This window comes from Coturnix japonica, chromosome 1 (assembly GCF_054131305.1).
Source record: "Coturnix japonica strain WE chromosome 1, WE-NBRP24, whole genome shotgun sequence".
NCBI lineage: Eukaryota > Metazoa > Chordata > Aves > Galliformes > Phasianidae > Coturnix > Coturnix japonica.
In genome coordinates, this window is record NC_140663.1 from 49,634,178 (window position 1) to 49,651,931 (window position 17,754).

A 17,754-nucleotide genomic window follows, 5' to 3' on the forward strand; every position below is an offset into this window, starting at 1 on the left:
AAACACAAAATTAATCATAGGATGAATGAAGAAAGCAACGTTACATAGATTTTTTTTTTCCTTCCCTTCATAGAACAAAATAATGTTACATGAAAGGATCGGAACTATTATGTGGTACTCAATTATAAGGAGGTGAATAGGTCCCTACTATGCCATTTTATCAAAGGAGCAGGCTGGTGTTTACATGATGGCTGTTTCATTACAGACACCATCATTAATTCCATGTGTCAATACTGCCCTATAGTACACAGAGCAGACAAGAAAGAGTTACCCTGCAAAACAAGGGAATGATTTTTGAGTCGTTATCAAGCTAAATGGCAAACAGGAAGCTAGACCTTGTATAGATACATTTGAAGGGACTCTTGGGAGATCTGCAAGTGGAAGAAGAGAATGCATTTTACCAACTGTTTAATTATGGTGTGTTTCTAAGTATGCTTCAATAGAATGCTTTGTTTGCATTAGAAAAATGAATGTTGCAGGAAGGGTTATTTGAGTGTATTGGAGGTCACGTAAGGATGTTCGAACTTGTGTAAATATTCCTATTATGTACGTGGGTAGGACTTTGTGGATGCGGAAGTGTTCGTGCTGCCACCTACTGGGGTGAGCTGATCTCTCTTCTGCCCTACAGAAGTGTCTAAGTAATGAAATTACTTCAGAGAGTGTACGTGCCAGTTCTGTGGGATTACTGTGCCACTTGTATTTCACCTTAAACAGCAAACAGATCCTCAGCTGCCCCATGTTGTCAGAGCTCAGCTGAGGTCTCTGAGCAGCCAGCGCTAAAGGGGAAGCATGATGAGGTTGGTAGAGCTGAGGTGATTTGTACCAGGTAAGGGTCAGCTCATGTGGTCTTGTGCAGTGTTCAGATCCTGCAGTCAAATCATAGCCAGGAAAGGAATGTCATGGTTTACACTACTTTAGGTCTAGCTCATGATTAGGAAAATAAAATTGGTTGGTCCCTGCCTTCTGCTCTGAACAATTAATTCCTACCTCTTCCTGTGGTGGCCCAGCATCTCTCTTGCTTCATACAGGTCAGTTTTCCTTCCTTGTCTGAGGAGGTGTGTATGGAGTTCAAGATACTAATCCAGTAGAAAGAATAGCAAACTTTTAACAACGGTCTTTAATCCCGTTGAAGGACTTGCAAAGCAGGAAGCTTGTGCAGGCACAGAAAGGCAGCTGATAAACATCCTTGTTAATTTATGAAATGTGAGCTCAGCCCAACTCAGACTGAGCCTGGAGGGGAGGATCAGAACTCAGCTGTAGTGCAGTACAGTTCATAATGAGACACTGTGAAATGAGCAGTCAGCATGTGTTCTGCAGCAAAAACATTGCAGATGAGAACGAGGTTAGGTATTCACACCTTTACTGTGTGTCAGTTGTGTGGGTACTTGCTCTCCAGCTTTCACTTTGCTTATCAACATTGATGCTAGAAAGTTACATCAGAGCTGCTGTGGGATTATGCAGAACTGATCCATGTTCTCCAAGTGGTTTTCATTCTTAAGCCCATGTTTGTGCCCTTCAGTAGCAGTGCCGTTCTGACCAGGAATATTCCTCTTGGGTTCCTTTTTCTGCACTGTGCCTTTGATCCTCTGCTGGCCATTACCAATAGCAAATGGTAACTGGCTGATAGGTGACATGGTTCCATGACTACTGGAGGCAGTGCTGCAACCTAAGCATTGTGTTTTTTAAAACAGTAATTTAGGATCCCTCATCTTAGGAGGCATGAGAAGCGATTTGGGTAGAATCTGCATGCTGTAGCCTGTACTACTTTAGGACGAGGAGTTCTCAGTCCTCAAGTACAGCAGGCCAGCTCTGTTTAGATGTCTGTTTAGAGATGGATTAGGGTATGGTCCTAACAGATGTCCTTCCCTGGCTTCTGGCTGCCCACCCAGACATGGTTGGCCAAGCCAGACAGGTTCCTCCAGGGCCGGTTTCTCATGTTGTGAGGTGCTGCGGGTGGTGTGATTTGTGAGCTTAGATCTGCAGTATCTGATGGTCACATCTATGCAAATAGATGGATTTCTTTTCCTGAGGAAAAAGGACTCTTAGAGACTTGAACTGCTGCTTTGCTGTACTGTATCTATCTTATGCATGCCAATGTAATTCAGATGTTGCCTTGCCTTCTGTTTCAATCCTTGTGTTAAGGTTAGGTTGCCAGCTGCATACAAGCAATCTCTACCCCTTCTTTTCAGAGGTAGAAGTGCAGACCAGCAGAGATCTAGTGAAATGCTTTTGTCCTCCCCACTGAGTGGTGTGGTTTTACTGTCCATGGCCTGGGGGGAGCAGGGGAAAGGCATCCACTGTGTTAAATCGCCTGAGTTTTACTGGGCTGCCTTTTAAGTGAGGGGTAATTGACATCAAACCTGACATCAAACCTCCGCTCCTTTGTTTAAGGTGACTCCTGAATATTTTGAGGTATTCTCCCCACCCCCACCCCCCTTTTTATTTTTTCCTCCAGGAGAAAATCCAAACGTTATCTTTGCCCTCACAGATTTTGCCATAATCCACATATCAATGAGGTGATAAAAAAGTAAGGATTAAATAAATCTTTGCTAATACTTTTTGATTGGCTTAATCAATAATTAATCATCTCTTAGATGAGGCTGTAGCTTGTGGAGTAGATATAATTGGATTAGCTTTGAGAGGCCTTTAGAGCTTTGAAGAGATTAAAATGGCTGTCAATCCTGTAATTAAACTGCCGCAAACAAAAGCAGTAGTATTAGAATCAGTCAGCTTTCGAAAATGAATCAACAAGTACTTACACAGCCCTGGTAGTGGGGTAGTGGTGTAGGCAGTCTGCCCTCTTCACAGAGTTACTTCCTGCAGCAAGAGGAATGTGCGTCGCATCATTATTTTAATTGTACATGCATTTATTGGCCAGAATGGCAGGTGGAACTGTAGGTGGGGATGGCTGGCCGAGAACTCTCAGGAGAAAAGCTACTTTGTGTATTTGAAATGGCAAACCTGTTCCTTGCCTTCAGCCCATTAGGCACTGACTTTTCATGGTGTCTTTAATTGGCTAAGGAGGTTTGGCCTACATGAATGAGGTCTTTATCTGTCCCGCTCTTCCCCTCCCACCTATTTTGGAAGGGTTTTTATTCCTCTTCCTTCAAAACAGAAGGCTTCAGCAGAAATAACTTCCTTTTAAAGGCTTATTATGTACTAAAGCATATACTGTATGCGATTGTACTATACGCATGTGAATTGATATGTGTACATATGCTAATGTATATTCTTTTTTTTTCAATCTCTTACAGAGATGAGCTTATAAAGCCAATGGGAGTGCGGCCGGATGGTACAATGGCTCCTTTGGAAGAAGCAGTCAGTCAGTACCATACCAATAAGCAAGACAGTTCAGATTCAGACTAAAGCATCACCTGCTTCGCTCTCAATTCTCTAATCCGCATTTTCCTTAGAGCCGCGGCATCTTTTTATCAGAGCGTTTTACCCTCACGTCAGCCAGCGCCACTTTAACCTTTCACTTACTGGGATATTTAAATGATGGATCCTGTGTTGTAATGTCTGCGTTTTTATCATGTCTGTTCAAAGAATGTGTGTTCGTTTGATCTTTATTAATTTAAGACTAAATGCATTTCAAAGGGATAGAAAAGTGAAATCCTACAACAACAAATAAAAAGTGAACGTTTTGATTTTTTCCAGAATCCTGTTTTCCAAAGTCTGTAGATTTTCCTGTTCTTTATACATTTTTGTATTGTCTTCCTGATCTCTTTTTGCCTTTGTATAATTCTAATTAAAGAAGCAAATTTGCTTCATGGCATTAGGAGCATCAGAAGGAAAATTTAGAAGTTGAACCGACCTTGTAGCGCTGCTTTAGCTGGCATTCAGCAGTGACTTCAGAGCTTCCCCTTTTACATGTCGTGGGATTTCTTACCACTACACACGTCTGTGGTTAAGCTGCTGCTTAAGATTTTACCCATGTGTCAGTCACTGACTGCTGCTAAAACTGCCTTTAAATTGGGAACAAGATGATGTATGTTGTCTGTCCTCCCCCCTCCACGCTAAGACCACACAAGTATTACCACCGCACCACCCCCCAGCTCTGGTTAAATAAAAACATTCCTATTCAAAACAGCATTCAAGTATATACACTTAAATGTTGCTGTGAATAGGAGCGAAGAGAAGTGCAAGTGTGAGTGTTTTATGCAATTGGGGCCTAATGGGAGCGCTTCACTTGAAGGGAAGTCAAGCTACTAACAAAGAAATAGCTCCCTTTTTAGGGGAGGATTAGGAAGTGTAATTTTCAACTCTGTACTCTTCAAAGATAAAAGATTAAAGTTGTAATTGTGCCACACTGTCGTTGCCTCTGCCTGTTTGGTTTCTGTATCTGTTTCTCCTGATAGGAAGTCTCTGAAGAATAATCTGTGTTTCAGATTGTAATTCCTTCTTCTAGCTCAGAAATGCGCACATTGTATCTTGAGAACCTCTGGATGTTGATGATGGTTTTCCAGTTTATTTTTGTTTCCTTTGACTTGATGCTGGTACCCTGTGCTAAAGGAGGTGGTTTTTGGAGGCCTGTTGAAGGAAGGAGTTTCAATGAAGCCAAAACCAGGTTTTGTTTTCCTGTATGAGAAGCTTGCACAGATCTGCTAACCCTTAACATGAAGTGGCACCGCAAGTGCAAAGTGCTTGTGATATTTTTGCTGAAAGGCAGAACTTAACTATGTCTGTTAATGGAGGTTTCGGTCCTTTCGTGGTATCAGCTGTTGGTTCATGGGACTGGAGAAGTAAATGATATGGCAAGAGGCTCTTGTGATCTGGCTCTTGGCATTTTGAACAGCGCAACAGTAGATGCATTAAGCAGTTCCTCTGTTTGGTTTGCCTTGAAAAATACATGTTTGTATCAGGTTTTTCAATAAGAACATGAAGACCGGGTATTGAATGTTCTGCCTGCATCCCACAGCCCAACTGTGCAATCTGGGCTGCCTGTAGTGAGGATGCCTCTATGTGAGCTGTATTTTTAAACTGTATCCTGTTCCATGGAGTTGAAGGTGTTGGACTGTTCTTTTGCACCTGCCCTTTTCTCCCTCTTGTTCCCTCAATGCACTGCCCAACCTCTGCTGCCATAGCCCCGTAGTCTGGTTCCCAGCCCATCACTGTGAGTGCAGAGCCCAAGAGCAGGAGCTGTCAAAGTTCAGTGAGACTTGGGAACTCCCTCTCTTGAGGTTCCATCCGGTTGCTACACTGTAGGCTTGCACTGGGGTGAGTGGTACCTTCCATTCTCAAGAAGCCCTTCACAGGCCATCCCAGACACAAAAACTTGCACTTCCATCTTCTTCTTGGCACCAACACTCAGAAATAACGTGGTTCCCATTAAGGCTCACCAATGATTTGGAAGTTGTGCTTTTCTTTGTTTCCTACTAAATAGAGTTATGAAACAACAGGCGATAGGAAATGGCTGAAATTTGTCCGAATACTTTGCTCTTTTGCGAAACAACTCGGCCTTATTAGTTGAAATGTTAATGAAAACTTCCTGGCAGGTATTGCTGCCTCTAACTGAAATGTGATGTGCCCCAGACATGGTTTCCAGGAAAAAGAGGACGCTTACAGTCTTCTCAAAAACGTTGTGAGAAAATTACCAGAGCGTTGGCTGCTTTCAATGCACATTTCTATACACGGCCTATAATAGGTTTTCCAGCCTTTGTGTAGGGATTTCTTCCCTGCCAAAAAAGGTGTGTGTATGGGGAGAGCGACTAGGCAGGAGTATGGTTCCCTTATGGTCCTTCAAGCACCAGTTTTCCCCTAACAGTGTGAAATGTCTGAGGTGGCTTTAAGGAAGAGTATGTTACGGTGAAGCGTGCTGTCATAGCAGTTGGTTGCCAAGCATCTCAGTCTGAAAAGGAAGAGACATGAAAACCTGACTCTCCTGTAGGAGCATTCCACAACATTGTCCTTCACCATATTGCTGCACAACAGCTAATAAAGCCCCGCGCCTTCATCAGGCTGGCTGTGAAGAGACTGTTCAAACAGCTGAAAGCCAGACTTTACAGGTCTTTGATGAGCAGCAAGTTAAACAGCCAGCAGCCCAAGCTGGATTCTTCTCTGGATGTGTAAAAATGATGATTTAGTGATGGTACAGAGGTGCATCTCAGAGTGGACCTGCTGGGAGGAACAGATGTCCTTCTGTCTTGTCAGCCTATGCTCAGCTGGCTGAACTTAGGCTTGCAGACTGGCTCTAGTGTAAGGCCCAGCAGGCCGGGACCCTGCATGGTGCCAGGAAGCAACCTGAAGGCAGGTCAGGCCCTGTCCTGTGGCCCCACAGGCCCCACTGCCCCTCTCCTGCCTGCAGCCAGGAGGAAGGCATGGGCAGCAATGTCTCTATGTCTCCCAAAGCAGACCATGGCCACAGCTGGTCCATCAGCAGCACCTGGTATCACGTAGCTTACGCCCACTCCCCAGCCCAGCTGGAGCCTTCAGCATCCAGGAGTGCTGATGGAGCACCTCAGCTTTCTCTAGTGCAGGCACTGAATTGCTGATGTCCCTTCACCAGCATGCCGATCTCTGTGGGGTACCTAGGCAGGCTTTTAGAGGTTGGTGGGGAAGGAATTATTCAGACCACCCAACTTAGCTGGCTAAATTATCCGGGCAGCCTCTTCAAACTCCTTCTGCAGTCACGGATGAGAGAGAGGACAATTCAGAGTTAGGCTAATTTGGGTGCACTGAATGACCCTCTGCAGGAGCTTTGCTTTCCCTCCCTTGACTACAGAGGGAGCCTGGGGAGACCAGCTGGTTGCATTTAGCTGCTAAATTTGTTGCCAGAAGATGGGTGGTGAGCATTCCTTCCTGCTTCCCCTTTGCTGTGGAGCGCATGCTTCCCAGAGCAGGATGCTCACTTGCTCTGTGGCAAATTTGGAGAGTGCTTATGTAGTGGGATATGGGCCTCTGGGAGCTGCTGTGACATGGATGGATCATCACAATGCTGATAGGTACCGCATGCCTGTGCAGGATTTCAGGGGCTTCTGCTTAAATAGATCCTTTGGAGAAGGAAGCCTATTTGCTTTGGGGAGCCTGTTTAACAACTTGCCTCGTTGTGAGCCAAGTTTTGCACGTGTTCTGAGATGCAAGAGGCAAAATGAAATTGTAATGATGGTACAGGTAAGAGAAAGAAAAGGCATGCAAGTTCTCTGCAGATGTCTGAAAGGGAGAGGAAGGCGATGCTGTGTAAAATAAACCCTGCTGAGATTGCCCCTTTCTCTGGGCCTGATAAACCCATTACAAACTCAGACAAAAGTCCATCACAGTGCTGTACATCATGCTTCTGCAGCTGATTGAGAAAACAAGCATTTGTTTATTTTTTAGTCTCTGTGAAGAGCGGTGGCTGCCCATGTTCCCTCCTGATTTCCCAGTCCCCAAACGTTCATATAACACCCTGTTGGGGTGGATAATTCCCATCCAAGTTGTAAAACACACTTATAAGTAGATGGGAAAAGCATGAACGGAGCTGTAGGGAAAACAAAACCACCAGGAACGAGGTCTTATTTTGCATGCTTCTCACTGCTGTATTTTTGCCCCAATTAGCATATTAGAAAGACGAGGCTTAAACAAAAAATCCCCACCAATTCTGCTATCTGCCTGAACTGTTCTCAAGCTTTGAACTTTTCCATCCTTTCCACTGGTGATGGCCAAGTGACCCATATTTAAAAAGCATTTACAATAAAATTATAGCACTTTCTTTTGTGCCGCCGGCTTTCCCAGTGAAAAGCTAAAATGTTTTAAAATTGTCACTTTTTGACAGAGGTAATGGCTGTAATATATTTAGTCTCTTCCCCCTTGTTGTGCTTAAAATGGCTATGCTAATAAAGGGCACAGCTGTCGATACTTTATGGCCTGCTGGGGGGAAGAGGGGGAACGAAGGCAAAAAACAGATTGACTGTGTGTCAACAAATGCAGCTGGGAAAGAAAAAAAGAAGCCCCTTGAAGGCCCCTGCAACTTAAAGTCCAAGATAAATGATGTCCCTATGCTTAAAAAAAAAAAAAAAATGGAGGTTGGAATTCAATAAAGGGAGCCTGAAAAGGAAACTGCTTAAAACTGAAAGCCTTTTCTCTGCCTCTAGACAGCTTACAAGAGAAATGAGCAAAACTGACCACAGAAAAGAGGGTGAGCGGCCAAGCAAGAAAACAAAAGCCTATGCTGGAAAATATATTGCATCAACGAATTATCTGAAGTGCATTATCGCCGGCAGGCGGAGGGCCTACAGTTTAATTGAGATGTGACAACAAACTGTTACATGCTGCTGCCTTTTGGGGGAGTGGGCTGGAGGGGAGAGGAGAGGGGAGCGGTGATTATTCGTAACAAATAAATATGACAGGGACACGACGTCCTGCAAGCCTGCAAGGTGATGGTTGTTCCTTTGGGGGCTGAGCTCCCCTCCTGCTCTGCATCCCCTGCGTCTCATTTCTAGTGGTCTTGGTGAAGTTTGGGGTGCACTGGTCTATGTAAACAGGAAGAGGGGCCTGAGGGAGGATTTCCTTCCATGTCTGGGTGGGATACAGGAACCTGCCAGTGCAACCTCTTTGTCTGGTGTTTCCTAGAGGCACACAGAGAGTATGCATTGGTACTGCTGCAGCTCCTGCAGGAGAACTTGGCATCCAGACACCTCCTGCTTCTTTTGGGCCTGCTAAGAAGTTTTCTGGGAAAGTCTTGGCAGCAGGTAAGGCCAGGAAAGCTGGTCAGCCTGCAGATAACCTGTGGGAGTCAGCCTCTTCTCCCAGATAACGGCAATAGGACAAGAGGCCTTGAGTTGCACCAGGAGGTGTTCAGGTTGGATATTGGGGAAAATTTCTTCTCAGTAAGAGCTGTGCTGCAGTGGCACAGGCTGCCCAGGGAGGTGGTGCAGTCACCGTCCCTGGAGGTGTTCCAGAACCATGTGGATGTGGCACTGAGGGACGTGGTCAGTGGGCATGGTGGGGATGGGCTGGTGGTTGGACCAGGTGATCTTAGAGGTCTTTTCCAACCTTACTGGTTCTGTGAATCTAATCTCTTCTCCCGCAGTTGGAGGGTATGTGCAGAATGGAGTGGAGTTCCCTGATATTGAGAACCTTCTTCTCTTCTACTTTACATTCTTAATTCTGCCATTTCAGTCCTCCTTTTATTTTTCTATCATTCAGCGCCTCCTTTTTACCTGGTTGGTCGCTCCCATTAAGAAAAAAGAACAAATCTGGAAGAGGTAATCAAATGAGAAATAGAGTTATTTGTTTTCTCAGTTTCCAAGGTCTTTTTATGTGTGTGTTCTTTCTAATCTCCGCAAATTCTCTAAGAATGGGAGGAAAGAAAAATAAGCAAAGACAAGATGAAATCAGAAAAAGAGAAAAAAAAAATCCTGGAATTAAACAAAGCAGTCATGTCAAACTTTACTAGAACAACAGGACATTAAAATGGCACAGAACATTCTCATTTCCTTCTGTAATTGTTTGGGAGAGTTTTAAAAGGCTGTAATTTTTACTATTCCCGCTAGATTTCTCTTGGTAAAACCCTTGCACCAGCACACATCAATACCTCCCAGAGGGTGTGTGTCTGTGGGATGAGCAATTTGGATTGGTTTTTTCTTGGGAAGGGAAGGGAAGGGAAGGGAAGGGAAGGGAAGGGAAGGGAAGGGAAGGGAAGGGAAGGGAAGGGAAGGGAAGGGAAGGGAAGGGAAAGAGTCTGTTCCCAAGACCATTCTTGGAGGTGCCCAAGGCCATGTTTGATGGGGCCCTGGGAAGCCTGACCCAGTGGGTGGCAAACTGACTGGGTTTTAAGGTCCCTTCTAATCCAAGCCATTCTGTGATAAGATCAGAAAAAGCTGCTCACCCATTCTCTGATTTCTCTGATGCTGCCCTGCTTTGACTTTGGGAAGTCAACCTAGACGTTTATCAGTGCCAGCTGATACGATTTTGCAAAGAAAAGTTCTCCTGAAGCATAGCTTCCTGCTGGGTTAAAGGCTGATGTAATAATGCTGAGTAGACTCCAGGCTTCTGCTTAAGTAAAATGTGACATTAGGAGAAAAAGTAGTGGTAAAATTGGTGCAGTGCTTATAGCTTGACTGTCGGTATCTCAGTAGTGTCTGCACAGTAACAGCTGTTGGAGAATGTTATCCAAAGGACAATGTCCAACAGGTTTCTGGAAGACCTGTGGCCCGTCTATATCCATGATTTGGAAAACAACAGTGCTGGAGATAGCCCAGAGATGGTGTATAATGGCCAAGGCCAATGAGTTATGCAGCAGCTCCCTAATCCCTGCATGGGGGATGTAGGGAAGTACGGTCAGATGCAAGATGATCCCCTCTGTGTGTTGCTGGCAAGATCATGACCATGGGCGGCTTCAGTGCCCATACCTCACGGGGCTGTGGAGGCCTGGAAAATCCAGTGGGACAATTTACAGTCATGCTGCTGAGCAGCTCAGAGGAAGGCTGAGGGGAGGCTTGTGCTGGGGCCAGCACAGATGTTTTCTGTAATTTCTGACTTGCAGATCACTACAATTTTCCAGGGGAGGTGCAAGCCCAGGATAGCAGCTGATGAGCTCATAGCCTTGCTTTGTTTAATTACCATTCACAGACTGTTCAAGAGGGGTCTGGTGACCTCAGGAACCACCAAGAGCCAGGGGCTGACTGCCACCGTATACATCTGTGGGAAGAAGGTGTGTAACCCCTTTAGTGTAGCTACAGAACAAAAAATAGTATTTTATGCACACAATTCGGCATTGAAGAGACAGACTGTAGGGTCTGGTGGGCTTGCTGTCACCCAGAGCTCTTCAGTTAGGTGTCTCACCTTTAAGTCTGGGCAGCCAGCCCTGCCGCCACCACTGGTATTATTCATATTATGGGGATCTATAGGACTATATATATCTGTGCTTTGCACCAGTTGCCTGCAGCTTTGCCTTAAAGCTTTTTAGGCAGCACCTCCACTAGCTGGTAAACAACAGGCCAAATGTTATCTCTTGCTGTTGACTTCTCAGAGGTATCAGAACACCTCAAATTTAACTAAAGGAGGCAGGGAGAGGGGAAGGAGAGGTTCAAGTGTGAGTGTAGCCTTCATGAAACACCAGAAGACCCACATGAAAAAGAAACTAATAAATACCTTAATGCATGTCAGGCTTGGGGCCAAGATGGCACCTTATTAGGTGCTATCAGCAGCTGGGCACAGGTGAATAGGAAGTGGCTTTGCTTGGTTCTTGTGTGTGTGAACAGAAGGACTGTGCAAAGAGATTTTCTCAGAATACATCACGGTCTCGAATTGGTTTTGGTCTCTTCCCTTGGGAATGCATAGCCCACCTGCAGTGCTCCCTGGGCAATCTTGCAGCTGGATTTCTTTGATAACTGTCTTGTCCCTTTCCAGTCACATCACCACTCTGTGCAGGTACGCACATCTCCTTGCTTTCCCTGTGCCCCCTCCAAACCTGCTGGCTGGTTTCAGACCTGTTTGTCAAGTGTTGTGAAGGCCAACCTTCAAGTGTTGGTGAGCAGCAAGGGGGCTAAGGTGACTGGGAGCTCGATCCAAGCTTGAGCCACTGCCAGGCAAACAGCCATGGAGAGCAGGATCCAAAATGCCTTCTGCTTGCGGAGCCTTGTACGACTCCAGATGGACTGGAGATTTTGCAGGAGAGGATGTTACAGTGCATAAAATCTTCCTTGTGGTGAGTCCTTTGGTGAGACACTGTACAAAAAATGCCAGAAACAAGGTGTTGAGGATAATAAGGCAAACCTAGCCCAGAGGCATTTACATGTAAAAGATAAATAAAATAAAATAAAATAAAATAAAATAAAATAAAATAAAATAAAATAAAATAAAATAAAATAAAATAAAATAAAAACCTGTGATTTCTTTCAGCTGCAACCTAAACTTTGTGCTCAGTTAAATCTCCCCAACCCTGAGCTGATCCCTGCAGCCCCTCCCGGGTTTTCAGTGCATCCAACAATGAAAGTGAAATCCAATCCCATCCAATTAGAGGAAAATGAATGGCTCATCTACAATAAATGGGCTCTGAATAACAATAAGCCAACAAGAGAGCAATGAACTGGAGGCAGAGTACAATCTTCCTGAATGTTAATCGGCAACTAACTCCACAAGTTTCTTAGAGGTGGAAAGAATTGGAGGAAAATAGATTAGGGGAGGCTTTTAACTGCTTAGGCCTCATATTTTTACCTAAATACAAGAATGCTTTTGGTGCTGTCTTTCGTGGGGTAAGTTGGAGGAGGGGCTCTTTTCACAGAGTTCAGTGTTTTCAGTTTATTTACAGTTTGACACGGTGGGTCCTACTGTGCAGCCTCTAGTGTAGCTCCTCAGGTATGCAGAGGCTGCAGACTGGAGGCTGTGGAGAGTTAACTGGTCCTCATCAACATAAATCACCAATACATAGAGCAAACAGAAAAAGTAGTAACTTCTTTTAAGTTAAATTCTGCAAACTAACTTCATCATATACTCCATCAGCAGGGGTTAATGGCGCAAATGTGTTTCCTGCATTTCACTCCCTATCAGAAATGTTCTTCCCAGAGACAACTTCAAATGTGGTATCTCCTGGCCAAATAAAGCTGGCAAGTGTGTCTATAGGAAGCCAGAGTATGTCCTCTCTGCTTATGGAAAGATGGGGAAGAAGAGAGGAGCCATATCCCCCTTTCCCTCCACTAATCTGCTGTACAAGCAAGGGGTCACACATTGTATACCTTCAGATGAGAAAGAATTTGTTGGGTGTATAGATAAGCTATTAAGTAATATACACACGGAGCTAAATGGGGATTCGGAAGGGAGAATTATTCATTTGTTAAATTAAATAACAATTCGGTCTCAGCAGTATTAAAATAAATTTCCAAAGGCCATTGTTTGTTTGAACAAAGAGGGGAAAGGAGCTGTTAGGAGCAGTTTGCACAGTCCAAATATGAGGGGCTGTGTGCGTTAATAAGAGTAGTGTTGGTGTTCAGTGTGCAGTATAGAAAACACATCCATTGTAGCATGCTGGACATGCTTTGGGCAGTGCCTATGAACTCAGCATTGTGCCTTGCCAAAGCTTGGGTCACAGTGAAGGGACAGGACAGGGTATGGGGAAAATTATTCAGTATAAACCCAGTTTTCTGTGAGAATTTCGGAGTCAACATATAGAACAGAGGTATCCCACGAAAACAAATCCACTTTCCACAGATGCCCATCATATTTTCATCTTTTGGCAGATGAGGAACCATTTCCACTTGCCCACATGGCCATGATGCCTCCAAAGAACTCTGGTCTGAAGGCTAATGTCCTGCTTTCTCCTGTGACAGAGCACTTCTCCCATGAAGACTGTGACAGAAGCTCCTGACAGGCTCCTGCCCTGCTCCTCACAAGTTGCCCAAAGGATGGATGACCATCCTAGTAAAGCTTCCTCCCTAGAGACATCAACTATAGTGCTCATGCATCAAGCCTGAGGTAACTGGGCTGTGGCTGTTCATGCTATGCCTTGAACCTTAGCCTTGCTCCTTGCACCAGCGTGTCCTCCCTGTCCCTCATTCTGGCTCCCACTCTCAAAAGTCTCTCTCAGGTGCCTTCATCAGCTGCATCCCTATTTAGAAACTAAGAGCCAAAATCTTCTCCCTTTAACCTTGTCCAGTCTTTGCTGCTACCTTTTATTCTTATCTTCTTTATGACAGACAGATTTGCCTGATATTTATTATTCCCAGCACTGCTTTGGTGCTCTCACAGGGCTGCTTCCTCCAGAGCTGTCTGAACAAAGTGTCATTTGAGAGTGGCTTTGGCGGTCCAAGGCTTCCTACAGGGATTTCTTCCATTTCTGAGAAAAAAAAAATCTGGCAAACTTTCACTTTTTTTTTGTTGTTGTGGTATTTGTGACTGGTTGGCTTCTTCAACTGAACTCCACTGGTGGTGGTGAATTCACAGTGCTGGGGGTTGTGCTGGTGGGATGCTCAGTGCCCAGCTCTGCAAATAACCCGTTCCCATGTGAGAAAAGAAAAGTCAGAGGCTGAAAGAATTGGGTCCTGCAGGCTCCCACCAGACACATCTCAGATAGGTTCTGCAGATATTGCTAGATGTGTTAACTGTTAACTAAGGACTAACTCCTCTTAAGCCTTTTGATAAACCTTGCTGCAGTTGGCCCACTTTTATCTCTTTTATTTGATTGACTGGCTGTATTGTCAATAGCATACACAGATCTCCTGGATTTCATACAGGTGCATGGCTTACCACCCCTGAATTTACACCAAGAACCTGCATCTCCATGCCAAAATTCAGCAGTTTTGATAGTGCTGCAGCACTTCACAGCACCGCCATCAGCACGTGCCCAAGCTCAGACCAACCTTTTCTACCAGAAAATTAATTAAAAAGAAAAAAATAGCTAAAACACTGGGGCTTAAACAAAATCGGTTTTAGCAACTTTGGCAGAGTTATGTTGTTTTAGGGAACCCTGTGAAAAATGAACATGATCTCCAATTTTGCTATAGGAAAATGGTCGCCATTTTAGTGGGTCCAGCAAAGAATCCCCAATAGTTTGTTAGAGAAAGAGGAACAGCCAGCCAGTCCCTGGAGTTGTACAGGGCTCCAATCTGTCAGGACTCGTCAGGTAATCCTTTTTCAGCACAGGCTTGCAGGCAAATATAAAGGCAATCCAGGAATAATAAAGGCATTAATTATAGGCTTTTTCTCACTGCAGAACACATGCATCTTAATGCCTCTTATGGGATTTATCACACATGAGGATGAGGTTTATTTTTTACTACTCCTTCTTTCTCTTTTACTTATGAAAGTCTTCCAAACACGACGCTCTGCTCTCAAAGTCCTCAGCTGGTAGAAAACAGGATAACGCAGCTGATTCCCTCTGCAGCTCGACTGATTTGCACCAGCTGCAAATCATCCCGTTATATTGCCCAGGCACAGAGTGCAGCTGCTTTATTCTCATTTGATTTCAGTATCAAAAATTAAACCGTCTCACAAAGTGAATGTTTGCGAGCGAATCCAAACCCATTACACTGAAACTCTTCAATTGTTAAACGAGTTAGATCAGCTTTTCTTCTGATAACTGCTTCTGGTATCTGTGTCTTTCTTGTGCAGGCTTGAAACTTTGCTCACAAAATCTCCCCGCGTCCCTTTGAACTCTCTCGGGAGATTAAGAAAAAACTTACTCCAGTTAACACTCCCCCGTTTCATTTTTAAAGGTCAGGCTTAGAGCCGGCAGTTGTTATAGGAGCCGTCCTCTGTAAAGAAAAGTCTGAACTAGCCAGGCACAGACTTAACCTCACCACCGAAAAACTAACATTGTCACTAGGATATGGAGAAACCATGGTGAAGAGCTAGCAACAGCCAGGCCACGGCAGAATGAGCAGTCGGCATCTGCTTGGTGGGCCTTTATCATGCAGCGTTGTATGTACGGATTCAAAATGCACGGGACGATTGTTGAAATGATGTAGACAAATTGACTCAAATTAGTTTTGCATGGGCCGTGCAAAGTTTAAGCTTGTTGAGCGCAGAAACATAGCAACAGCCACCGCGCGTTGGGCGACTGTCCGGCGGAGGCGCTTGCAGAAAGCACGACAACGGCCCGAGCTCATGAGTTTGCTTTTGTGGCCTCTCAGAGCTGAGCTTGCCTTGTCATTGCATCCAGCTCTCCAAAGTCTTGGCAGAAGAAGTCCTTGCTGAAGGCAGCACCGGCACTGATAATTTTATAGAAGTACTTGGGAGCTTTAATGTCGTTTTATACTTCCTTAATCTTTTGACTGTTGCTTAATGACAAACAAATCCCCAAAGAACAGGGAGGGGAATGGAGGGGGGGGGAAGATTAAAAGGATTTTGAGATTGTGTTCTCTGCTTTCAGTCAAACTGTCCCAAATCCTGCCAGCACAATTCTCCAGTGCCCTATGACACCCCTCCCCAGACCACCAGGAGTGAGTTTCTTATTGTATTTACAGTAATCTAATTACAGCAGTTCTTCAATTCACAGCCAGCTTTGGTATACAGACTTCAGCAAGAACTCTCCTCTCCATGCAGATTGCAAATCTTAATCTTTTAAACCAACACACTCACAGGAACCCCCCGCCACCCCCTCCCCCAAAAACAAGAAGTGGAGATGCCTGCGGGAGCCGCTAAGATGTATCCAACCCCCCCAGTGCTCCTCTTGCCTTTGTGTTAGGTTTCCTTTTGTGCCAGTTTACTGCCCCAAGGTACTGCCGGAGCTCTTAAGACATCGTACTCTCTAAGGCTATAAAGTGGTGATCAAACAGGTCACCTGCCAGAAAAATAGAAAATTCTCTTTAAAAATATGTTTTTCTAAATGTGTGTATTTATTTCCCTGATCATTTTGTAATGTCTATACTTCTGCATGGAGAAGGAGCAACTAAGCAGAGGAAATAAACACATCTTCCTTAAAAGTGAAACAGCTGCAGCTTAAAATTGTCATTGCCGAAGATTATTTGATACAAATCTGAAAGCTGATTTACTTGGAGTATTTCTATGAAAAAAAAAGAATGTGGATGGAGGTTGTGTGTGATAAAAATGTCAAAAAAAGTGAATACAGAAAAGACCGTCTCATATCAAAGGAAACATGAAGCAGCCTGCGATGAATTAGGGAGTGCGGCCGTTCCCAGTGTGCCATTACAGCCATCTAGCTATGTGAACAAGTACTGCACTCTCTAGCTTCATTCCTGTCACAGGTTTCCCATTGAAGCTCTGAAATTAATATTGGATTTACACATTGGGAAGTTTGAGCAGGGGCTTCTTTTTCCTCCCATCCATCATTTGATCTTCTGACCTATTCTCATGTAAAGCCTAATCTTTAAGTTGCTAAAACCTTTACTCCCAATGACATAAGAAAGAATGTAGGGCCCAACTTCACCTTAAAACGTTGGTCTCTGCCATCACCATGCCTTTTAGAAGACGTGCATAAGGCAAATACATATATGTTTGCATTTCTTCTGAGAGTATTTCAAGCCCCTTGTTTGGCTTTTGACATCTCTTCAGTTGGCCTGTGTGAAACTTGACGATCATTTTGCCTTCAGGTACTGACCAGCATCCCTTGTCACATCAGAAATGGTTTAAAACTCAGCTCCCACTGTTTCAGTTTATTGTAATTAGAGCTGCAATGTGCTAAACAGTCAAACCTCAGCTACTTCCAACTGCTTTCTTTGAAGACCACGTAGTTCCAGCCCCCCTGCTATAGGCAGGAACACCTCCCACCAGGCCACCTTGTGGTTCCTACAGACTGTAAAAGCTCTGTTCCATCTTGAGAACTCCAAATAATGACATGGCTTTGAGCAGGTCAGAGGAAAGAGTAAGAGATGGCAGCTGCTAAGAAACCTCCCAGCTTTCACCAAAGTGCTGCAGAAATGACAGATCGCATATAGCAGCTTATTTCTCTGAGATCTAATTTAAATGTTCATCTCTGGGATAACATATCTAATCCTCACTGACCAGTAATTTATCAGGTTGGACAGTGTACAGGAAACGCTCCAACCCTTATGAAAACAAAGCTCTGCACTGATCTGGGAGATACTCTCGTGCAAGCAATCTCCCCTAATAAAGGGAGAAGGGACTGTGTAGCTGCAAAAGGTGCAGAGCAGGGAAGCCTGCAGTGTACGAATGCCATCTGCTGGTTTCATTAGAAGATCTGGACCTCCAGCTGACAGATTTGTACAGATAGATCTCATTCCACGTGTTGCCATGAGCCAGTCACACTGCTCCATATTTAACTGTGTGTAAGTGGAAGGCTGAGACCATATGAGCCATCCCTGACTTAATTCATTTGACTGTGCTCAAGCATCAGGTTTGTTTAATGCTTTATGTCATCAG

At 44.5% G+C, this 17,754-nt stretch overlaps 1 protein-coding gene across 7 annotated transcripts in view; it reads left to right on the plus strand.

The window, feature by feature from the left end:
- RIC8B (RIC8 guanine nucleotide exchange factor B) overlaps positions 1 to 4,309 on the plus strand; it is a 28,608-nt gene extending 24,299 nt beyond the window's left edge. For all 7 annotated transcript variants that reach the window (XM_015863959.3, XM_015863969.3, XM_085539334.1 and 4 more), the window contains one exon: positions 3,255 to 4,309. In XM_015863959.3, coding sequence (XP_015719445.2) covers positions 3,255 to 3,366 — 112 coding nt within the window. In that variant the 3' untranslated portion in view covers positions 3,367 to 4,309. The remainder of the gene's footprint in view (positions 1 to 3,254) is intronic.
- Positions 4,310 to 17,754: the final 13,445 nt, after the last annotated feature.